The sequence below is a fragment of the Macaca thibetana genome, chromosome 16 (assembly GCF_024542745.1).
Source record: "Macaca thibetana thibetana isolate TM-01 chromosome 16, ASM2454274v1, whole genome shotgun sequence".
Taxonomy (NCBI): Eukaryota; Metazoa; Chordata; class Mammalia; order Primates; family Cercopithecidae; genus Macaca; species Macaca thibetana.
The window spans coordinates 47,917,748-47,942,010 of NC_065593.1; the positions used below are offsets into that span (position 1 = coordinate 47,917,748).

The following is a 24,263-nucleotide window of genomic DNA, read 5'->3' on the forward strand; positions in this document are numbered from 1 at the left end:
AATGATGACTGCCACTTCTGGTCTGGATTTCTGCCTACCCCGGGACCGTGACTCAGGCTGGGGACCATGGGAACTGTGTCAGTATCAGCGTTGGAACCCACCCTCAACACAGCCTGGTTTGTGGCATGCACCCAGCCAAGTCGTGGAGGCGGATGACTCTGCCTGGACTTGCTTGTCCTCCCTGCCTGGTCCTCTCAGCGGCTCCCTTCCCAGGACAGTGGGAAAAGCCGGGATGGAATCCAGCTCACCCTGTCCTTCTGGGTCCCAGTCTCCCTTTAGTGGCCGCTGATGTCCCAGGGCCTCCCTTGTCTGGCAGCCCGGCCACAATGATCTTGAGTCCCCAGTGCCTCCCCCATCAGCCTGAGCTCCCGAGGAGGGCACTCCCCGACACTGGGCTCCTCACCAGCCCTACTACTCCCCATACCTGAGCCCCTCCTCCCGCTGGGCTCCGTTCGGGGGGCTGCCTTCTGGCCGTGGGGGGCCTTGGGGGGCTTGTGGTCTGGAGTGGGAGCTGGGCCTGGATGGGCCTTGCTGGCACAGTCGAGGTCAGGGATGGCCTTGAGCAGCTCTGCCTGTGTCTCCTCCAGCAGCCGGTTGATGTCCTTGGCACTATACTGGGTCAGGGCTGCCCGCTTCTCCTCCCAGTCTCGCTCTGCAGCCTTAAGAGGGAGCCAGGAGTCAGGACCAAGGTAGCTCTCCCGCTCCAGGAACTCTGGGGCCTCAGCCTCCTCCCCCAAGCCACAGAGGCACGGAATGGAAAAGGAAGCCTCATATTTGATCCCACCTCCAGGAAAACTCTTTGACTTCTCGTGGGTATGACATGGCATCCCCATGGGTAGGAATGCCATCCTCATTATATACTACATTCATGATAAACTTAGATCTATTTCTGGGCATTCTATTATTTCACTGACTACATAGTCTATTCTTGGGCAAACATCATAATGCTTTGATTATTGTAGCTTCATAATATGCTTTCTGTCTAGAAGGGCTAATGTCACCCTCATTATGCCTGTTAGACTTCCATTAGGGCACTGGCCCTCCTCCACCAAGGAAAAAGACCCATATGACTGGCACTCCCCACCCTAGGAAGGATGGTCGTAAGAATGTGTGAACCTGGCTCACGGCCCCACCCACAATCCCTGGCCCCAGCACCTCAACAGACACAGCCTTGTCCACACTTCTCTTGCCAGGAGTGTCCAAGCCTTTGGTGGGGTTGCTCCCCTTAGGGGTAAGAGAGGCTCCTTCAGCTGGTCCGCTCAGCTCATGCAGGTTCAGCGGGGGGCTGGGGGGTGGCATTTCGAAGTCCACGCTCTTGTTGAAGTCAGTCTCTGCCGTCACCTTCTTTGGGGACTGACTCAGGAGATTGTTGGGGGGTGGCCACACACCCTCATCCACTTGCCTGGGGTTGGGAGAGTTGGGAGCAGCTGTGAGGCCAGCATGTGATGACCCTTCTGCGGGAAGGCTGGCCTAAGGGAGAAGGGGTGGGAGGCAGCATCCTGGGATGCTGCAGGAGAGGTGGGAGGGCCTGGGGAGGAGTGACTGCCCCTGGTATAAGAGGAAGCCAGGTCTACAGCATGCAGGGGTCACAAGGCAGAGCTGAGATGCCAGTTCAGTCAGTGAACCTTTGGGGGAGCTGGGGTGAGGGTTCAGTCTGACCTATGGGTCTGGGCCCAGTGTGTGACCCCATGGGAAATCAGAGGTCAGGGACAGAATGACCTTCGGATCTGGGCCAGTGTGTCCGTGACCCCGCGGCAGCGCTTGAGGAGCCCATCCAGGCGCTGGGGCTCCTCCTTCAGGAACTTCACCGCCTCCACCTCCACGCGCAGCACCACCCGCATCTTGCTCTGCAGGCCCGGGAAGTGAGCTTCGGAGACAGGAAGGTATGAGCCGGGGCCAGAGAGAGCACCGCAGACTGGGAGGAGGGGATGGTGGCTGGAATATGGCAGACTCCCCCGCCCTGGACAACATGCTGCATTCGCAGGCCCCAGACCCACCCTTGAGCTCCGTCAGCGTCTCCCCGAGCTGCTTCAGCAGCAGTGCCTTCTCCTCCAGCTCGGGGCCAGGAACCAACCGGTGGTTGTGGGACACGTCCCTCTGGATCTTCTCCACCGATTTCTCCAGGTCACTGCAGCCACAGAGAGACCCTCTCAGCTCTTCTGGCCTGAGATGCCAGCCCAGCCCCCTGAAATTGGGCAGCTGGAAAGAAATCAGGCCACCAGTCGGATCAAAAGTAAAAGCAGGAGGCTGGGCGTGGTGGCTCATGCTCGTAATCCCAGTACTTTGGGAGGCTGAGGCAGGCAGATCTCTTGAGCCCAGGAGTTCAAGACCGGCCTGGGCAACATAGGGAGACCTCGTCTCTGCAAAAAAATAAAATAATTAGCTGGGTGTAGTGGCAGGTGCCTGTAATCCCAGCTACTGGGGAGGCTAAGGCAGGGGGATCGCTTGAGTCTGGGAGGTTGAGGCTGCAGTGAGCCGTGATTGTGCCACTGCACTCTAGCCTAAGTGACAGAGGGAGACCTTGTCTCAAAAACAAACAAACATAAAAGCCAGCCACCAACCACATGCTCAAGTAAAATCTGCAATGCCAAATCTCAGAGATGAGGAGACTTCAGAAGCTCTCCCTAAGAGGTGCCCTGCACCATCTGTCCCCCTTGGAAGCTCTGATCCTCAGCAATATCCGCCCCAGCATCTCTCATTGTAACTTGCATCCCCTGATTCTATTCTGCCAAGGAAGCAGAGAGAACTTGGTTGCCTTTCAGAGAACCAGAGGCAGAGCACGTGCCCCTGGAGAGGTTTCTTGTTTCGGGGGAAACTGCCATGTTCATTGCCCTTCTCCCAAATGATCCAGCCACACAGTCTCTTTCCTGAGAGCCAAAGCTGCTTTAGATTTTCAGCTAGTGTATGCTGAACTTGTGTCATTTAAGACCCTATATTCTTCTAAACTGTAAATCAGATCAGGTCATCACTCCTGCCATTGAACCCTAAATGGATCCCATCATCCTGAGGCTAACATCCAAACTTTTCAGTGCAGCCAAGAAGGGCAAGAAGATGGTAGTTGAAAACTTGGTTCTAGAGTCAGACTGATCTAAGCTCCAATCCTAGCTCTGCCCTTGCCAGAGGAGAGATCTTGGGCAAGTTACCTAATATCTCTGGACTTCAACCTCCTCGACCAAAAAATAGGGATGGTAAGAGTTCCCCGCTAGGTGTGGTGGTTCATGCCTATAACCCCAGCACTTTGGGAGGCCGAGGCGGGCAGATCACCTGAGGTCAGGAGTTCGAGACCAGCTAGCCAATATGGCGAAACCCTGTCTCTACTAAATATACAAAAATTTGCCGGCCATGGTGGCATGTGGCTGTAATCCCAGCTACTTGGGAGGCTGAGGCAGGAGAATCACTTGAACCCAGGACGGGAGGTCGCAGTGGGCCGAGATCGTGCCACTGCACTCCAGCCTGGGCAACAGAGTGGGACTTTGTCTCAAAAAAAAGAAAAAATAAAAGAGTTCCCCCTTCATGGGGGCCATCAGGTGGATTGGATGAGCTAATGCAGGCGGCAAGGGCTCAGTGCCTGGGAGCTGCTCTTGTTTTCCGTGCCGCTGTACCCCTCGTCCCATCTGGCTTCTGCTTAGAACCCTTCAGAACTGCTCTGAGGTGCTACATGTGCTGCCCTCTCTGGCTCTTTATAATGCTGTTTTCTCTGCCTAGAATATTCCATTCACTCATACACATACACGCACACACACGTGCTAACTCCCACTGATCCTCAGGTCTCAATGGGAAGCTCTCCTCCAGCCCTTCCCCTTGTGGTTGCTGGGTCTGCTTCCTGCCCTCCAAACCGCTGAAGCTCCTGTTGGCTGGGTTGTGCAGCCTTCTGGACTACTAACCCCAGGCAGGCAAGGACCATGTCTTCCAGATTCATCTCTGGTTTCTAGCACCTGGCATGGTGCCTGGTGCAGAGTAGATTTCTGGGAAATAATGTGGAATGAATGAACAAGGGAGAGAAGGAACTGTTGCCCAGGTAGGTCATCTCAGTTCTGTACTTGAGTCGCTGACATCTCTGACCCAAATGCGGAACTTTATATACATTCCTGTCAAATCCCATCCGTTGGATTTCAGCTCAATCTAGGTGCAAACAACTTTTGAATTTCAGTTCTATTATCCAACAGATTTGCTCCCGCTTAAAGCTCTGTGTCATCAGCAAATCTTATCAGCACACCTTACCCATCTTCATCCAACTAACAGATGAAAAGACAGACTGGGTTGGAGTCAAGGGCAAAAGCTTGTGACTTAGCAGCACTACCAGTTAAACAGCTATCCTGTATTATGCACTTACTGTATGCCAGGTGCCACACTCAGGCCTTGGCTTTCATTACTTTGATTAATCCTCAAAACAAATCCTGGAGGTGGGAACAGTTATCATCTCCAGCTTACACACAAACAGTGGCTCAGAGACTAGACTACACATCCCAGCCTGCCTTGCAGTGATAAGTGGCCATTTAACTGAAGTCTACCCAATGGAAGATGAGTGGAAGGGGCACATGCTGCTTCCAGACCTGGCCCACAAAAACCTCCTGTGTAAGATCCTCCATGCTCCTTTTTCTTTTTTTGTAAGTTGGAACTCTCTGGGTGATCTTGGAAAACACATGTTGAAGACAGCAGAATCTCCATCAGCCTGAGTCCCTGAATGACTGCATGGAGAAGAGAGCCACCCGCCTAACACACCCAATACTGTTCCATGAGAAAGATATGTTTATTACTTTTGAATTATTAAACAATTTGGGAGCTTATTTGTTATAGCAAGCTACCCTAATTAATTAGCTATCCTAACTAAGACTCTGTCATTAAAAAAAAAAAAAAAAAAAAGGAAAAAAAGATATTCAAAGAGATTAACTAGTTAGTCCAAGGTCATACAGCCATTTTGTGGCAGAGCAGGATCTATTCACATCTGACATCAGCCATTGGTTCTGCTGCATCTCATTCCCACACTACACCAACATCACCCATGCTGCCCCCAATCCATACACTGCCCTAGCCCAGCCCTCGCCCTACCACATGGGAAAGAACAACTCCCCTGCTCATATGTGTGATACCTGACTGGTCCAAGCTGTGCCAGTTTTATAAAATGGTCACTCCCAAACATCACTCAGAAGAGGAAGAGACTGTCATGTAAAGGACTCAAATAAGGATTGTAAACTAGTTCAACCATTATGGAAAACAGTATGGCAATTCCTCAAGGATCTAGAACTAGATGTACCATATGACCCAGCCATCCCATTACTGGGTATATACCCAAAGGATTATAAATCATGCTGCTATAAAGACACATGCACACGTATGTTTATTGCGGCACTATTCACAATAGCAAAGACTTGGAATCAACCCAAATGTCCATCAGTGACAGACTGGATTAAGAAAATGTGGCACATATACACCATGGAATACTATGCAGCCATAAAAAAGGATGAGTTTGTGTCCTTTGTAGGGACATGGATGCAGCTGGAAACCATCATTCTTAGCAAACTATCACAAGAACAGAAAACCAAACACTGCATGTTCTCACTCATAGGTGGGAACTGAACAATGAGATCACTTGGACTCAGGAAGGGGAACATCACTCACCGGGGCCTATCATGGGGAGGGGGGAGGGGGGAGGGGGGAGGGATTGCATTGGGAGTTATACCTGATGTAAATGATGAGTTGATGGGTGCTGACGAGTTGATGGGTGCAGCACACCAACACGGCACAAGTATACATATGTAACAAACCTGCACGTTATGTACATGTACCCTAGAACTTAAAGTATAATAATAATAATAATTAAAAAAAAAAAAAAAGGACTCAAATAAGACTTCAGGAGATGACAACACTGCAACTCTCAGGCAGGAGGGACTAGGCCTCCCCACTTGATTTTCTCATCATCCAATCTGCCAAAGTTGTGCGGCCTCTAACCTGGGCAAGTTCTGCAAATGAGTCCCAGGCCAGCTAGTCTAGACACTGGATGAAAAAGTGGCTAGGCTTTCCAAACCCAGATTTAGTCCTGGAGGGGTCAACAGGGAAGAGTCAAAATGGAACCAGCTAAATAATTAATGGGGCCCAATGCAAAATGAAAATGTCGCCTCTAGTTTAAAAATTATTAAGAATTTCAAGATGGCAACAGCAGAGCATTATACCAAGCATGGGGCCCTTCCAAGCGTGGGGCCCTGAATGACTGCACAGGTGGCATACCTACAAAGCTCGCCCTGGGTTAGGCAAAGGTGGAGTCCAGGACCTAAAAGGTCTTAGTCAGCAGAGGCTGCACCTAAAGGCAATGCCCAGACAGACCTTAAGTGCTGGGCTAGATGAACAGGTGAGTGAGTCAAGTTGAATGAAACAGAACCAGTTTTAACTTCCAGCAAGTTGCCAGGAAAGAGGAAGGGGCATAGCAAATTGGAGCAAGAGTAAGTGTGCAGGGGTTATGGCCAGAGTGTGGGATAGGGAGGCTGCAGGGTTAAAGCCTGGGAAGGCTATGGGAGCTGGGCAGGGAGGGCCTTCATGGCGAAGTTGGAGCCCAGTATCTGCCCAACCCAGTAGAGGCAGGAGCCCTCTTTCAGGAGGATGGAGAATCCTGCCAGAAACAGTACTGCAGGTCCCAAGCTCTCTGAATAATGGGTTTGATAATGGGGCAGGGGGTGTGGAGTCTGTGTTCCTGGAGAACCAAGGTTCTCAGGAAGCCAAGGACCAAACACTTATAATGACAGTGGCATAAATCTGTCCTTTCGTATCTTCTAGCTCTGTGCTTTTAGATCTCCTTTAATTTTCCTTTAATGTCTCAGTAAAATTCCTTTTGAATATTCCAACCCCCCTCCTCTGGGCTGAATGAAAAGGGACAAGGAAAGGATAGAAAATCTGGAGAAATGGAATTCCCTGGGTGAGGAGAGATGGTACCTGCCAATCTGCTTGGAGATCTGGCTGGAGTCATCACTAAGTTATCACACCTAGAGTGATGGGGTGGCTGCTCCTGGCTTATGTCCCCTTGGGGAGGCCCCTTACCCTATTTCAGCTACATGGTGTCATGGGAATTGTTGCCTTGGGTCTTGCTGAAATGCACATGTACCACTAGGCTATGTGAGCCCCAGACTGAGGAGCAGCGACCTATCTCAAGGAACCCCTAGCAAGAGGCTCATTTATGACTTAGTGAGGAAGCTGGGCTCCAAGGAGCAGCCTCTCCTGGCTCCCGGAGTCCCCAACCAGTACAACTCAACCCCTTGTTGAAAAGAGAGGTGAAAAGCTTAATGCTGGGTACAGATGAGGACACTGGGACACAGAGAGGGGCAGGAACTGCCCTGATCACTCAGCACCTCAGGGCTGGCACTGGACTCCAGGTCCCCTAGTGCCTTGTGTCGCCAAGAGGGGGTCCACAGGAAGGAGCAGGGCCTCTTGTCTCAGATCCCTATCACTGGCGAGGGAAAGCAGGGTGGGGGTTCTTACTCCCTGAATGGACAGTGAAAGGCAGCATCTCCCTTCAAAGGTGCCAGACAATGGAATGGTTGGCCAGACAGCCATTTGCTAAATTTGGATCAGAAGACTGTCTTCTGTTAACCCCTCCATGCCTAAGCATGTGGAGGCGGAGTGTTCACGATTCCTCCTTCCTTCTGAAAACACTTCAGCCCTGTTCCAGCTGCACTAGGAAGGAAGGTGGGTTTTCCTTGGCTATATCTGGACTCAGAGATCAGGGAATCAGATCTCCAATGGTGGCTGGTCAGCGCCAGGCTGGAGCAGTGGCGGCACCTAAACGCTCCACCTGAACGCACTACCCGAGGGTCACTTTGCACGGGTCACAGGCCAGAATGAAAGTAGGCAGAGGGCAGAGGGAAATCAGGCAGCTGGCCAGATGACAGTGAAGCTGCAGGCCACAAGAAGCCTGAGTGTGGATCATTATGAAGCAAGACCATAGCAAAGCAGGCATCAAGCCAGAAAAAAGAAATCAGGAATAATGCCAGCCGATCAAAGGTTTGTGGGTCACACAGAAATCAGGCCAGAGAAGGAAATCAGGCTTCAGAACAGACCAACGCCACCTGTGACTCGAGGGAAGGGAGCTGCGCCTCCCAGGGAAACCAGGTGGCAGGTACTCCGGCCGCACCCCCACCTCTCCCTCCCCCGCGGGCCCAGCCTCACTTGAGCTGCTGGGTAATAAGTTCCTCGTCGTTGAGATAGCGCAGCCGCTCCTCCTCCACCAGGGTGCGCTGCCGCTGCAGCGGGTCCTCCTGCCGCCTCGCCGCCTCCGACACGCGCATGCTCAGCTCTGCCTCCGTGCGCTTCAGCAGCGCGCGCACCGACTCCTGGTTCTGTAGCTGCGGGACGCACGGACGGATGGACCCGGGTGGGGGGAGCGGAGGCGCGCGGCAGGGGAAGGGACGGGAGAAGGCGGGAAGAGGATTGCCCAATCCAGGGCGGGGCTCGGCAGAAGATGCAGCTGCTTGGCTCCGCCTCAGGCAGCAGCGAAGGGGTGGGATGGCGAAGGGCAGGGGCAGAGGGCTAAGTTCTAGGGAAGGCAGGAGGAGAACGGATGGGGATCGTGGAGGGGGAAGCGTTTAAATGGGCCATGCAAAGGGGCAGCTGCATGGCTGTGGCCGCAAGCAGCAGTGACGGGGTGGTTATTGCAGGGGGAGGAGGGCAAGGTTAAGTTCTGGGGAATATGAGGCAGGAAAAGGGGTTGGGAATATTTGCGCGACAGGGTGTGGCCCTATGTAGGTCCCTGCCGACAGTGCGGCCGCATGGTTGTGGCTTCCATCATCCCGGAATGGGGACGGGACTGGAATGAAGGACTCAAGCGCTGGCGTTTGATAGAGTTTCCACGGCTGGGACAGGAAGACTAAGTTAACCATTGATCCAACCCAGTTCCAAGCCTGAATGGCGGGGGTGGGCGAGATCTTATCCTTTGCCCAGATGGCAATTCTCTGCCCCCTCCCCAGCCTGTCTCTGCTCATTATCCTCACCTGACGGGCCCTGGGCCCGCTTGAGGAGCGGACACGGCGGTGCCAAGCTCCTGACAGGTGGGACCATCTGCCAGGCAGGGCCGGGGGAGACTGTCAGGGCTCAGGAGGGAGGAGCTGAGGGGACTTGGGGGAAGGGCTCTCGCTGACTTAGGGAAAGGGTTGCAGGGCAGGAAGGAACTGGAACTGCCCCGAGGGATACTGACGAAGGAGGGGCTCAGTGGGTGACTGGGGCTCCAGGAGGGCGATGGGGACTCAGGGAAGGAAAAGGAGGGCTCAATGAGGGGGATACGGGCGAGGGGTAGGGCCTTGGTGAGGAAGCGGAGGTTCAGCGAGGGGGCAGAAGCTCAAGAAAGGGGAAGGGGAGAAAGGGTTCGGAGAGAGACCAGTGAGTGGCGAAGGACTCGGGCGTGGGAGCTCTGGGGAAAGGATGAGGTAGTAGGGGATGGGACGGGACTTGTGGCAAGGGCTTCGACCAGTAGGTGAGCGTTGGTGGGGCGATGCCCGGGACGGGGCGGTACCTGGAGCTTGCGCAACTGCTGGAGCTGGCCGCGCAAGTCACTGGCGCTGTTCTGCAGGCCTCGCAGGTGAAGCTGCATCTGTAGCCGACTAACGGCGGTAGGCTGCCCTGCAGGGGTGCTGCTGGCCGAGGGCGGGGGCGGGCCGGACACAGGGGTGGCCCCGCTGCTCCGGCCGCCTGACCCACAGGCTGCAGAGGACCACGAGGATAGGAGAAAGTGAACAAACTGTGAGCCTGGGAAGGACTGGGCTGGGACAGCGTCCTCCCTACTCTCCACCACATAGCCAGAGAACCCCGTGGCTCTGACTACCTGCCCCAAGTGGCCAGCCCTAAGGGTGGGAACCAAAGTGCCAGGGCAAAGACCTCTTGGGCTAAGGCTAGTGATGTAGCTATTGCTTAATCCCCACTTTATAGATTAGGAAGCAGCCTCTGAGAGAACAAGGATGGGGGAGGGGGAGGGTCACTCACGTGCTGAGGGGGTAGCTGCTCCGTTGGAGCCTTCAATCTTCTCACTGTGGCACAGGGAAAAAAGCCATTAGGGGGTCCAGGCCAGCCCCAGACCTCCAGAGCTGGGTGGGACCTTAGATGTCATCTCCTCCAGCTCTCTGATGTCAGGATAGAGTCCCAGAGAAGGGAAGGGATTCACCCAGGGTCACCCAGTGAGACACTGGCAGAGCTGATGCCCATTTCCCCTTCCTCCTGCTCCACCCCCAGGCCCTGGCAGTGGTGTTGGGAGAGGGGCCTCACCTGGGGGTCTCAGGCTCAGAGCCTCGAAGTAAGGCGCTCTGCACCAGGCCTGTGAGGCTGGCAATCTGCTTCTCCATAGCCTCCATGCGCTCCCTGGGGAGGAAGGGGGTCTGGGCAACCTCGCCTCTGAGCATAGGGTCTCTCCTGCCCAGCCCCCCATTCCTAAATTGGTAACCAGAAGAAACACCGTCCCATCCCTGGCTACCAAAACACAGACAACCCAAAGGGCCCCAAGCCTAAGGATCAGGTCCAAAGCCTCCCATCTCACCTTTCACTCCCTCCCTAAAGGCTGCACGCTGATCTCTCCATGCCTGGCAATGCTTTCCCCTGCCTGCTCTGCCTTTCTCCTGACCCCCTCCCAAAAACATTCCACAGACCCCAGGAGCCCCGAGGAACCCCTCCTTCCACACCACCCAAGGGAAGTGGAGGTATGTTGAGTGTCTCTCCACTAGACCAGGACAGGAACTGGGTTTGCCCAGCTTGGCACTGACAGTAGCGTGTGCAGTGCCTGGCACACAGGCCACGTAAGAGCTGTGTGAAGGCCAATGGCTTCTCACTGCTCAGCAGCGCTGCCTGAGGGCGCAGGTTACCTACTGCCCTGGTTACCTCCTCCAGCCCTGCACCCTTAGGAGGGGACTGAGCGATGGGCAGGGGCTCCTCAGCCTGGAGGCTAGGTACCCGAATGTGCTCCTTTCCCCGTGGCCATTTCTCAATAGCACCCTCCTCCCCAGTGGACTTCAGCTGTCCCGGTGCTGGACAGCTCTCACTGCTGCAAACTCTTAAGCTGGAAAGCCACTAAAAGTGGTTCAGCCCCTCAATTTTACAGTTGGGGAAACTGAAGCTTAGAAAATGGATGCAAACACAAGTCTCCAGAGTCCTCGTCTGGGGACCTCTCAACTACCCCCTTGAGTCTTGCGGATGGGAGGAAAATGACAAGCTGGTCTTTCCAATGCCCTCCCTGCCACATCCAAGATGATTTCTGGCCACCCTTCAAGACTACTCAAGGTCTCCAAAGGACTCCGGGATCTCAGTCCAGGACACACACCTGCCACGGACTCTGCCGTGCACCCTCTCCGCAGCGCACCCCCCACCCCCAGTCCCTGAAGCCTGATTAACGTCCCTCACCTGGTCTCCGTGTCCTTGGCTGGCACTGGCGGCCCGAACCCCACCAGCGAGCGCTCCCCAGGCCCAGGGAAGAGCTCCGAAGGGGGAGCTCCGGCTGTCGAGGCGCTCCCCGCGCTGCGGGTCTTCCCTCCAGGACTCTCGGCGAAGACGGACGACGAGCCCGAGTCCTTGCGGAAGGACTGGCGCACTGGCGAGCCGCGGCTGGGCGGCCCCGAGTAGGGGCTGTGCGGCGGCGGGGGGCCTCCGGGGGGCCCTGCCACGTCGGCCAGCTTCTGCGGTGACGAGGGCGGCAGGCGGAAGCCGTAGCCGTCGCCGTACAGCGGGCCGCCGCCGCCGCCCGCAGCCTTGTACAGGGAGTCCTCCAGATCGGACTGCAGAGCGGCGGCCGAGTAGGTGCTTAGCGAGCGCACCGAGCCGCGCTTGTAGAGGCCGCCAGCTCCCGGGTAGGCGAACGGGTCGCCGGCGGCCGCGGCCAGGCTCAGACGGCCCTCGTGCAGTAACCCGTAGGGGTCTGCATAGAGACCCTCGCCCTTCACCAGCACCATGCCGCCCGCCTTGCCCGCCAGGTCCTCGTCCGGCTTCACGTCGCGCCGCTCCAGGATGGCGCTGGGGCTGGGGCTGACGCCCTGGGCGGGCGGGCTGCCACAAGCACACACGCCCAGCAGCCTCCACCCCGGCCTCGTCCTGGTCTCAGGCGCCATTTTCAGGTTAGCTCAAAGCAAAGGGAACCAGCGGGGGTGGATGATTTAGAGAGGGGGTGGGGCTGAGATGGCCCAGGAAGGGGGCGGGGCGGTAGGGCTCTGGGAGGGGAGGGGAAAGGCTGAGATCGGGTCAGGAAGGAGCTGGGGAAGGGCCGGCGGGGTCCAGCACCCGGCAGAGGAGGAGTGTGGGAAAGCCCTCCCGCATCCCCCTGGGGCTACGCCCACCGGACGTCCTCCAGCTCGTAGAAGACGTTGCGAGCCTCGTCTTGAGTGTGGCGTGAGCTGCGGGTCTGCAGGGGCCGGGCAGGGCGAGAGGAATCAAGGATGAGCACCCCCTGTCACTGCCCATATCCAGGCCTGGGAAGGTCCTGCCAGCCAGTGACACCCAAACAGATTACAGACTCCTGGCATGGCCACAAGAGAGTTCCCCAGTCTCTCCCGGCCTTGGCCTCCCTGGGACACCTGGCAGGTAAGGAGTGGGCAAAGGACCCAGGCACCCTGGGAAGACAGACAAGAGGCCATGTGAGTGGGAGCCATGGGCACGGCTGCTATTTCAGGCTTCCGAAGAACAACAACAACACAAATTTGTTACCGAGGTGAGCAGCAGAATAGTTGAGCAAATTGGGGCATTAGTTCCAGACATTAATTAAGTGGCGGGTTTGTGAGCAGATAATTTATTCTTCATGGAGTTCAGAGGGTGGGGGTGGGGTGGGAAGCAGGGCCCAGGGAGAAAGCAAAGAGAGCTGGGACCCCAGGATCCCAGCTTTGAGGGGATGCAGACCCTGACAGAGCTGGACAGAGGGAATGTCCTTGATTTAGGGTGACTGAGAAAACTATCCCAAACTTCTCAAAGCCAGCTGGACCTGGATTTGAGACGACCTGCCCAGTGCCCACAATGCACATGTTAAGTCTGATGTGACACACATGCACACATGACACATGTGCCAGGCCTCAGCCCCTCCTTGCAAGGCACATGCTGCCACACAGCCAGCCAACCTCCCCCAGGACCCTCTGAGAGACAGCAGCCACTTCTCTGAAGCTGTAGCTGAGGCTGATATCTGGCTGGGGGTAGGGAAGGATGTCACAGGATAGCTTGATGGCTCTCTCCGTGGGGGAGGAGGAGTCAGGATTATTTCAACCACACTTTAAGAGCCTACTTTTGGCTGAAACCTGGGGATGTCACTCAGGACCACAGCCCCTGACATTCTGCCCTAGTCCTTGGGCAAGAAATCTGGTGGTTGTACAAAAACTGGTACAAGGAGTGAGATAATGAATCTGATCTACATCTTTCCATGTTATGTGCATTATATACACATATGTATTACATATACATATACTGTCAAGAAATAATGTTGCCCAATTACATTTTTTTGTAAAACAAATTGTCTATTTTTAACAACAAATCACTCAAAACCATTAACACTGGTTATGTCAGGGTTGACAGTTTCCTTTTTTGACTTTATAGATTTCTCTACAAAACTGTGTGAATAGATTCCTTTTATAATTAAAAAAAGACAACAATAAAATATCTCTAAAAAGGAATGATTTATTCTCCTCTTCAGCTCCCTCTCTTCCCAATTCCTGATTTACCCCTAATTAATCTCCATCTTCATATTAACTCAATTTAATATTCCAATTGGATTAGCACTCTTAAAGGGAGAGCATCTTCTTCTGATGGGCAGTATGCCCAGCTGTCCCCAAGGTGGCCTTGAGGGTTTGGGGACCATAATAGATCAGATGTGAGGATCAGGAAGCTTCCCCTCTCAAGCACAATGCCTTGACCACTGGGCGGGCGCGGGTCTTGGCAGGAGGAAGGCAGCACAGAAACGGGCCGGGGGCAGCAGGGAGGGGCCACTTGTGCTTGTGACCGAGAGGCTATGGCTCAGCTCTAGGCTGACCACCAGTGCCAGCCCACACCCCCCTGTCTCACCTTCATCCCAGCTGAAGGGCGGGGAGCTCTGCAGCAGTGTGGGGAACCAGGTCTGGTCTGGTGGTCATGGGGTTGCCTGGCAACTAAAAGGTCAGTGGTTGCCAGGCTGGTGTGGATGAGGGGCTACAGAATTCAGGCAGCATGAGGCAGCCAGCAATGATGAAGAGTAGGGGGTGGCCATGGTGCCGGGGGGACACCAGTGAGGTGCCAGTAAGGAGGTGGAACAGGGGTCCAAATAAAGGGAGGCAGGGCAGGGATCCTGGGGGTTGCTGCCTGCCAAGAAGTCAGAAACCCTGCGAGAAGAGATGCTCCACCACTTCCTAGCCCCATGGGCACCTTTCCATTCTCACAGCCTGTACAGAAAACCCTCTCGAGAGGAGGGAAAACCTGCTGCCACTTCTCTCCATCCTTGGGCTGAGACAATAGGGCAGAGGAAAGTGAAACATCCAGAAGGACTTCCCCACCATAAGGAAGATGGCAGAAGAACAAAACAGTGAGTCAAGCAGAGCTCTCCAAAGATAGGACAGGGGTTGCCATGGGAGGTAGAGAGCGCCTATCACCAGGGTGTTTCAGGGAGTGCTCGTGGATCTGAGATTCCCAGAGGTTGTCCATAGACTAGGAAAAAGTCACTTGGGAGCTTTTTAAAATACCCTTTCCAGGACCCCATATTCACTGAACCAGAATCTCTGGGGATTGGAGCCTGAGGTTCGAGATTTTTGACAAGTTCCTAAGGCGATTCTGATTTCTAGGTTTGAGAATCAAGGCAGAGTCCATGATTCAGTAGCTAATGAGGTGAGCTACCATGTAGGGCTCACCAGGAGCCAGGCACTGCCAGGAACATGCATCCCCTCTTTTTTTCTCTTTCTTTTCTTTCCTTTCTTTCTTTTCTTTCTTTTTTTTTTTTTTTTCCTGAGATACAGCCTTGCTCTGTCACCCAGGCTGGAGTGCAGTGGTGCGAACATAGCTCACTGCAGCCTCAATCTCCCATATTCAAGTGATCCTCCCACCTCAGCCTCTCTCCTCAGCCAACAACTTCTCACTACATTGCCCAGGCTGGTGTCGAACTCCTGGGCTCAAGCGTTCCACATGCCTCGGCCTCCAAAAGTGCTGGGATTACAGGCATGACCCAGCACATCCGGCCTCTTTTTCCTGTCTTTACAACAATTTTATGATGCAGACATTGTCATTCCACTCTACAGAGGAGAAACCATGGCTGACAGGATATGTAACTTGCCCCAGGTCACCAAGCTAGTTAGCAGCACACTGGATGGAATTCACCACTAAGCAGCCTGGCTCTGGGGTCCATGCACTTAACCACTACCCTCAACTGCCTCCTCCAAAGAGGCTATGCTTGACACTGTGACTTTGACTCCATGATTCTCTGATTCAAGGACTTCTTGCAGTGCTAGGAAGAATGCATGCAAGTAAGACACCTGGGGAGTCTGGGTGGGATGCCTCCCACCCCCTGTCATGATGCCTGCGACTTGGGAGGCCAGAGACTCCAGGAGGCAAGCAGGTGCCTGAGGCTGCTCCCCCAGGGGTCAGCAGGATACCCTGGGAAGGGCAGACAGCTCTCTCAGCTTGGAAAGGCCAGAGCTCAGGAGGAGGCAGGAAGGTACCTATCCCTGAGCTTAGCCCTCCACTTAGACAAAAGGCTTGAGGGTGTAGGACTAAGAGTCTCCTGCCTAGCACTGACCAGCCCCCATGGTGGAGAGAAAGAAAAGGAAGAGGGACCCATCACAGTTACAGGGCCTCCCTGGGAGGTGAGATATGAATTCAAAGAAGAGGGCCCACAACAAGGGTCTAGGTCCCTAACTCAGAGCCAGCAGTCTCTCCAGGCTAGGGAAAATGTATGCCATTCCAAAATGCCCCTCAGGGGCTAGGGATGCCTGGGAACTGAGAATTTCTAGCCCAGACCCCCAGCAAGGGTGGCCCAAACTCCCACTCCATCCCCAAGCCCCTGACAGGCGAACCCAGACTCTCCCAAAGCAGCAGCCACAGCCTGCAGCCTCAAGGCCCACCGCCCATACCAGAAGGTGCCCGTGCAGACGCGCACCCCAGTGCAAAGCCTGTGCAAGGGAGAGGCAGGGGCAGGGGAGGGAGAGCACATGCAGTTGTCATGGGAGCAGAGGCATCACACACTGACCTTGAAACTCCAGTAGTTTGGCTGCTGATGGAAATAAGAGAAGAGATGGTTATGAGGGGGCCCAGGAGGGGAAAAGAGGGGCAGGGGCAGGTTAGAGACCCTTGGAACTCAGCACTCAGCCCTAGGACAAGGGCCCGCCACCCTCCCAGGAGCAGGAAGGAAGTCATGCTTGATACATCCATTCTCTACTGAGACCTGGAACACCATGGTATACCCAGGATGGCCCCAAGCAGGCGCTACAGCGACTCCTCCCAGAGTTACCGGTGGGAAAAGGCACACAGGATGGTGATAGAGCAAACCCATGAGGCAGTCACAAGAGAGGCAGTGACAAAGCTGAGCTGTGGGGTCAGAGAAATGGCAGGCCAGGGAACAGTGCTTGGAAGAGGTGGCATTTGAGATGGGTCTGGAAAAACCAGCAGCTGGAGACTGGGAGGAGAGGCCTGCTGGGCAGGGGGGTATGGCGTGGGCAAGTGCCCAGGGGCAAACAAGTGGAGACAGAGTTGAGGGAAGTCGCTAGTCCACATTGGCTGGGGTGCAGCTGGGAAAGTAGCAGATTAGGCTGCAAAGGGTGGGGAGTGGGAGGCTGAGGCCAGATGATGAGTGGCCATAACTGCTGAGAGAAAGTATTTAGACTTCTGGGTGGACAAGCAGAAAGTGTCTGAATGGAGCAGAGTGGAATCAGAACTAGACCCTGGGGCAGGAGTGGATCGGGTGGATCAGGGTGAATGGGGCAGGGGTCGGAGGAGGGGGGCTAGGGGCCAAGGCCAAGAGAGAGAGGCCTATACAGCATAATGGATCTAGTTTACAGAGCAGAGCAGCCAGATGCCAGGAACCTCACTCACTGGGCAATCAATGGCTGGGGAGCTGGGGGCAGTGAAGGGAGTTGGGGAGACTGGGGACGGTGGCTGGCTGGGATTGAGGAGTGCTCCTCGCATCCCTCTTAGCATCCCTAGAATGGGAAGCTGGAGAGTCCCCCTCATTTGCAGTAACCGAGGGTTGCCCTACCTTCCCTAGAGACCAGAAGGCCCTTCCAGATGGCTTAGTACAAGGAAGGAGCAGCCCTGGGGCTGGGTTGGTTCTTGGCAAAGCCGAGGCACCCTGCTGACCGGTGCCAGCCTCAGCAGGGAGATGGAGGCAGCAGATGGCCTGGCCCGGGGGTGCCTGGCACGAGCAGACAACATCCCCAGGCCTTAGAGCCACTGGCAGAGGAGAGGGACATCCAGGGCGCCCCTGGGGGAAGAAACACCATGCCAGGGTGTCCTGGGCCACCTGAATGCTTTCCTGGCAGGGAGGAGTTGGAAGGGGCTGAGTCGAGGGACACTCTGGCTGGAGGCTTTACCTAAGGCAGACTTTTGGGGTAGGGGTGACACTGGGCTGGGGCTGGGACCAAGAGGGTTATTTGCCAGAACCCCCTCCTAAGCCATCATCCCCATCCTTCCCCCAACATTCGCTCTGGAAAACAAACAAACAACAACAAACAAACAAACAGTCACATACCAGGCAGCAGAAGGGGACAACAAAGTCTGTAGTCTGTGTCCCAGCCAATGCCTGGAATCATCTCTGGACTGAGGCCACCCCCAGTGGTGCTAGGGGATGCCCACAGGTACTGAGGGTAGGGGAGACCAGGGGCCAAGTAACAGGCTTCAGCAGCAGCTGACTGTGGCCTGGGGAAGGGGAGGGGTAGCAAAGGGAGTGGACACGTGGGGGCAGGCAGAGGGCACCGGAAGGTTTTGAGGACAGTCACATCTGTAGACCCAGCGGTGATGGCCTGCTCTGCAGAGAAGGCCTCGAGTCCCTCACCCACCACTACTATGACACCAGGCACGGGTGGCACACACATGGGCCACCCATAGCTCCCCGAAACATGCAGGCTCACTCACAGCTGAGCCCAGACTCTCAGACACATCTTCTGATAAGGACATCTCCACAGACACCCAGAGCGACACACACACACACACCCCCCTACTGAGAGAGGGGCTCCCCAGTCAGAAACAGCCCTGGAAACAAACAGAAACTCAGAGACAGAGACATTCACACATAGACCGCCCCCACTCATACACAAACGTGTTCCCCTCCCTCCAGGCCCCTGCCTCGCTTACACACTCTCACAAGCACCACAGCCAGTCACAGAGGACAAGAGGTGCTGATAGCATTCACACTCACCCTCAAAACACTGCAGCCACAGAAACAGAGACACGGTGCCCACCCACAGTGAGACACGAACCCCGGCTATCGAAACACACACAAAGCAATGCACACACCACGCGCACACACACACACACACACGGCCTCAGAGCCACCCATGTACAAAGAGAAGGCCCCTGATCAGGGTGCCACTGTCCCATGCCTATCATGTTCCAGATATCATGAGTCAGGGAGGTGACCTCTGATGCAAAAGAGATAGATGTCCTGTCTCCCACCCTGCCACCAGTGTCAACACATCAGACTCAGGGTACCTTGTTCGGATGACTGGGGCCCACCTCGTTGTCCTGGGAGAGAGATAAGGACAGGGCCTAGCCACAGCCACACTGGCTATGGCCTCCACGTGGGCCTGCCCAGGGTCCCAAGGCTGTGCACATCCATGGGGCAGTCACCTGGAAGGGACATATCACTAGCAGCAGCCAAGGGAGAGGACTGAGTGGCATCAGTGCCATAGGAAAGACCAGTCAAGCCCCTCAAAGGATATAGATGGAAGAGGGGCTGCGGTTGTGCTGGTCACTTGGATGCATGAGAGATGTTGAGATCAAAATATGGAGCTTCAGGCTCTGATCTGTAGAGTACGTGAGTGAATCCTGCCCCTCCATCATCTGTCCTCCCTCTGGAAAGTGGGAAGAATGATCCTCTTTCATGTTGGCCCCACCAGGAACGAACCAGGGGTGGCCCCACCCCACAGTCTCCTGGCAACTCAGTGTCTCTGGTGAGATAAACTGAGGTGGGGGAGGCCTCCGGGGATATCGCCCATCCCCTTCTCTATCTCTTTCCAGGATTTTAACCCATGACTTTTAACCCATGACAGACTAGGGTGACTGAGAGCAAACGGCTCCTGCCCTGTTCTCTAAGGTGGGACATTCCTAGTCACTCTCCTTCCAACTTCCAGCACCCTTTACCTCCTCACCCCTTTCCAGGGTATCTGTTCCTCCTGCTGTGCCCAGTAGTACCTGGTGGATAGCAGGCGCTCAACAAGTATGTAACGATGAATGAATGTCAATAAAATAGGACCGAGCCATGAGTGAAGGGTGGGATCTCTGAATGCTCAGGTCTGGCACCACTCCCTCCATCTCCTGGCACCCAGCACTGCTCAGCCTTCTGGGCCTTTTCCCTGGGAATTTCCCAACACCAGAAACCCCCCAGTTAGGAGGGCAGAGGGCAAGGAGGGTCAGGAGAGGTCTGGCTGTCCACTCCAAGCCAAATCTTCCAATGCCAAAGCTGCCCCCCTCTGCCATAGTCAGGGAGGGGGTCTCACCTTCCCAAAAGACAGTGAAAGGGGGAAATAAATAAAGGAGTGAGTAGGAGAGACCCCAGCAGGGGCAACCACTTGTGGGGAGGAATCTTAAAAGGAGCTGGGGCAAAATGAGAGGTGTTCTAAGAGGGTAAGATGGAAGCATAGGACCCTAGGGACCAGGCTTTGAGAAACGGGGGAGGGGAGCGTCTCTCAAGGCCCCAGGAAGTCAGGCCAGGGAGTCCTCAAACTCCTGGTGAGAAGAGGAAACAGCTTCTTCCCTCTGGAAGCTAAGGAGTTAACTCCCTTCCTCTCTCCTCCATCCTAGCCACTGGTAGCCGGGTTCCTACTTCCCCTGCTGCCGGTCTTTCCCTCCTCAGCCCTCATGCCCTGGGAGTGGAGGGGCTAGGGCCCCTGGGGAGGCTTGGCCCAGCCAGCTGAGGTCTCTTTCCTCCCCTGGGCAGGCATCCCCAGCAGGCTCAGTGAGCGCATGACCCCTTCTTGACCTCAAGCCCCGACCACGCATCTTCCAAGGAGGGAGAGCAACCCACGGGTCCGCACCAGGTCCTTAATCCCCTGGCTCTGCTGCACCGGTGCACACACCCACCTCTCAACTCCCATGAACACGAGTCCGTGTAAACACTCGTCCCCCCGGCTGGGGCTAAGCCACTCGCCCCGCCTCGGGCGCCTGCCCCCACCGCGATGTATATGCACGACCCTCTCCTCCAGATGTGCGGATGACACCCTCATCTCCTTCCCAATGCAGTGTGTGTGTGGGTGGGTGCTGTGGGACTCTGGGGGCGAGGGCGCACCCCGGGAAGGTCATGACTTTCCGAGGTTGGGGGAGGGGGCGCCAGCCTGATTTTGGAGTGGGGGCCGGCCCACGCCGAAGGCACCTAATGCAGTGGGGGAGGGGAGGAGGCGTTTCTCAGGGATCGGGAACCTGCAATGGCCTGGGCGTCCCCCACCCCTGGATGGCTCTCGGTGCCGCGGAGCGGGCCCCCATCTTCGTGTCCCCGCCCCTCGCCCAACCCGAGGCGGCGATCCCGGCCCCCACAGCCGCTCCCCCTTACCTGCGGCCACAGGTGTACGCGCGGGGTCCCCAGCCCCAGGTCCTGCGTCCGGCGGGGGAGGGAGGGCCCCTACTCCCACCCGCCCGGGCTCTTCTCTCCCCTGGCCGCCTCCGCAGCCACGGCCGCCGCCGCCGGTGCCCTTTGCTGCAATGCGAGAGCCGCCGCGGCCGCCGCCGTGCCGGCCCGGGCCCCGGTCGCCCCGGTAACCGCGACTCCACCTGGCGCTGCGCGGCGCGCCGCCGTGCACATCCCCTCTCGCGGCCCCCTCCCCCGGCGCGGCCCCGCCGGCGCAGCCCCGCAGAGGAGCGGCGGAGGCTGGTGGCTGCGTCGCCGCGGTCACCCGATACGCCGGCCCGGCGCCCGGGACTCGGGTTGCAGCAGGAGGGAGGGAGGTTAGACAGCCTGGTGGAAGCCGGGGGAGGGGCTGTGGCTTGGAGTCCAACCTCTGGTACCCTCCCAGGATCCTCTTCACTGCCCCCATCCCTAAAGGTCCCGCCTGGTGGAGGGTCAGGGAGAGGACAGTGTTCTGCCTCCTGCTCAACCTTCAGAGCTCACAGCTTCTCCCCAGCGGGGTCTTCGCTGTGCACCTTTGGCCTTTAACTCTCCCGTGACTTAATCCCTAGCCAAGTCTGGGAGACCTAGTATGCCTAAGTTTCCTAGATGGCCTCTGATTCTGCCCTGCTGTGTGGTTGTGGCCTTTCCAAAGTCTTTGGTCCTGCACTTGACAAAAGGGAACCTCAGACTCAGCCTTAGGGGCAGGGAGTGTGATAAGCACCAAGTGATGACAAGATCCTATGCACAGACACTTTCCTGGTTAATTACAGAGCCCCAGGAGAAGGTCTGCTCAAGCGCTCCCCTTTCCCCCATCAGAGCAGATCCCAGATGTGGACAGGCCAAAATCCCCAGCCCCCTAGCCCCCTGACTTGGGACAACTGAGCTCACCCAGTCCAGCCTCACTCCTGTCCATCATCCAACCCCTATCACAGCCCCAAGACGCTCCATCTGGGGAGGACCTCTGGGCAGCCAAGGCACCCCAACCCTGCCTGTGCATATCACATCCTCCTCTGTCCTATCACCATCCCTGTCCTAGCCCCACTTTGGTCTCCACCATGCACTTGGCCATTCAGGACAAGTCTGTCCCACTTGCCATCCAGCCTTGGGGGTAGACACATTCCTATTCCCCAAAGTTCAGCCAAGATGGGGCTTGGGAACTGGGAAAGAAATTGGGCTGAATGCCCTGTGAGTGATGCCAAGCATGCCAATCTGTTACTAGACTTGAGTTACACTCGGCTAAAACATCCTCCCTCTGAAGGCCTGTCATTTCCTTGGTGGTCACAATTTTCTTTCTCTTCATTCTCCTTGAAAAAGCCAAGCGTTTTTGTCCTCTGGGGGAAGCAGGGTGTGTAAGGACCCAAGCACTCTGCTTCCACTGGATTCCCTGCCACTATCCCTCCTCTGCCTCCTACAGCTGAACATCCTCAAGTCAAGTCCTCCCCTGGGCTGTCCCCTCCCCATTGCAACTCTGATGCTTATTTTGGGCCTCAGATGCCTATTTTTCTCCCATAGCAATGTCCAGGCCTAGCCGGGAGCCCAGGCCCCTAGTATCCTGCCTACATGTGCCCCTGTCTAAGCTAAGATCTATCTTCCCATAACGGACATCAAAGCTTGATGAGGAAGAGGGGAATAAGTTCAGAACAGATGACTTGATACCCAAGTCTTCTTAAAAATTAGAGACTAAGCCATGAACTTAGCAAGAAGGGTGAGAGAGAGACTTCATGCAGAACTTCCTGATGGTGGGACATCTGGGGAAGGCTGGATCTGCTCAGAAACGAAGGGGAGGGTGTGGAGAGGGGAATAAGATGGTCCTCAGTGGGAGGAGGGCATAAAACCCACAGGGCAAGGTCAGGGGATTTCTGTTTAAAGGAGAAAGGGATACAAAAACTTTTTTAAAAATCCTGAGTATGTTCCCTCAAAAAATTCCTTCTCCAAAGTCAACCAGGCTTGGGGAGGTAGTGACAGGGAATTAGACATCGGGCAGATGTGAGTATGGGGCATAGAAGTCTCCTGAAAGTAGGGGCTCCTACACCAAAGACAAAAGGTTGCTAAATAAAAATCCTGAACACCCCCCCTCCAAAAAAAAGTCCTCCCCAAAGCCAAACTCCACCATGGGCTTGGGGGGTGGGGTGGAGGTGGGTGACTCACCTGGGCCGGCTGGCCAGCCCCGGAGGGGGCGGAGTCGCCATGGAGGTGGGAGCAGAGGGAGCTGAGGAGGCACACGGGGTCCACGGTCCAGCCGCCAACCTGTGTGTGCGAAGCGGGGGACACCCCATTAGGGGAAGCGGGCAGGAGCCGCTGGGGTACTGTGACTGGGAGGGAAGGGCATTCCTGGGGTAAGCCTTGGCACAGAGCTCATACTGCAGAGGGGTCTAGCGACACTGGCAAGTCCTTTCCTTAGGTTGGCAAGTCCTTTCCTTAGGGCTCTCTAACTAGAGCCCTGCTCTGTTTCTGGATGTCTGCCTTTTCTGTTAGACCCGGGGCTTCCCTGAGCCCAGGGCAGGGCCTTCCCTATCAGACATTCCTGAAATCCTCATCTCCACTTTATTTTTTTTGAGACAGGTTCTCACTCTGTCTCCCAGGCTGGAGTGCAGTGGCACGATCCCGGCTCACTGCAGGCTTAACCTCCTGGGCTCAAGTGATCCTCCCACCTCAGCCTCCTGAGTAGCAAGGACTACAGGGACGAACCACCATGCCCAGCTAATTTAAAAAAAAAAATTATTTTTAAGAGACAGCCATGTTGCTTAGGCTGGTCTCAAACTCCTGGGCTTAAGCAATCAACCTGCTTCAGCCTCCCAAAGTGCTAGAATTACAGGCATGAGCCACTGTGCCTGGCCTCGTGTCCAATTCTTGGATGCCCCTCTGCACACTGGCAAGGAAGCTGCTCCTTACCATCCCCCCTTCCCCAGCTCTCGTCCCCTCCTCACTGAAGGTGTCACACCTACCTCACAGAAATAGGAACCACTGGGCAGGAGAAGCCTTCCCCCAGTTGTTTCTATCCCACAGCATATCTTTCTTTTCTGTATCTTAGTGGAAGTGACTCCACCTGCTTCATTCCCCAAGACCACCCCACACCTAAGACCATCCTTCCAGATTCCTCTAGGACCTGTTTCCCATGGCCTTCTTTCCCCTTGGCATCCTCAGATTCATTCCTCCCTCATTCTCTCATTCATTCCACAAACACTGCCTGAGCTGGCACCATGCTTAGGCACCGAGCATTCCATTGCAAGTGAATGGGCCATAGATCCTACCCACTTACACTCTAAGTGGGGAAACGAATAAGTGAAAGAAGAAAGGAATGAATTTGAGGGTGGCTGGGCTTTGATTCATTTCCTAAGTATTTACTGAGTTCCACACTCTGTGCTGGTGAACATGCTAGAACATAGGAGGCCCTTAGACATACCTTCTCTCCCAGGCCTGCTGCCCCTGGAAGTTCCACCCAGCTGTTTTCATCCTTTTCCTGGCCCAATCTCCCCAAAGTAAGTCTGTAGCTGGGGCTCCTGATCCTTTACCAACCCCAGTCTTCCTAACCCCTGAAATTGACCATTACTTTACC

General features: G+C 55.5%; 1 protein-coding gene across 1 annotated transcript in view; it reads right to left on the reverse strand.

The window, feature by feature from the left end:
- SRCIN1 (SRC kinase signaling inhibitor 1) overlaps positions 1–24,263 on the reverse strand; it is a 72,758-nt gene that overhangs the window by 19,800 nt on the left and 28,695 nt on the right. The window contains exons 3-13 of the mRNA XM_050762358.1: positions 16,142–16,165; positions 12,291–12,355; positions 11,365–12,003; positions 10,240–10,332; positions 9,961–10,004; positions 9,494–9,681; positions 8,155–8,330; positions 1,998–2,128; positions 1,720–1,867; positions 1,156–1,402; positions 425–659 (exon numbers count right to left, since the gene is read on the reverse strand). Of these exons, the coding sequence (XP_050618315.1) occupies positions 425–659; positions 1,156–1,402; positions 1,720–1,867; positions 1,998–2,128; positions 8,155–8,330; positions 9,494–9,681; positions 9,961–10,004; positions 10,240–10,332; positions 11,365–12,003; positions 12,291–12,355; positions 16,142–16,165 (1,990 nt within the window). The remainder of the gene's footprint in view (positions 1–424; positions 660–1,155; positions 1,403–1,719; positions 1,868–1,997; positions 2,129–8,154; positions 8,331–9,493; positions 9,682–9,960; positions 10,005–10,239; positions 10,333–11,364; positions 12,004–12,290; positions 12,356–16,141; positions 16,166–24,263) is intronic.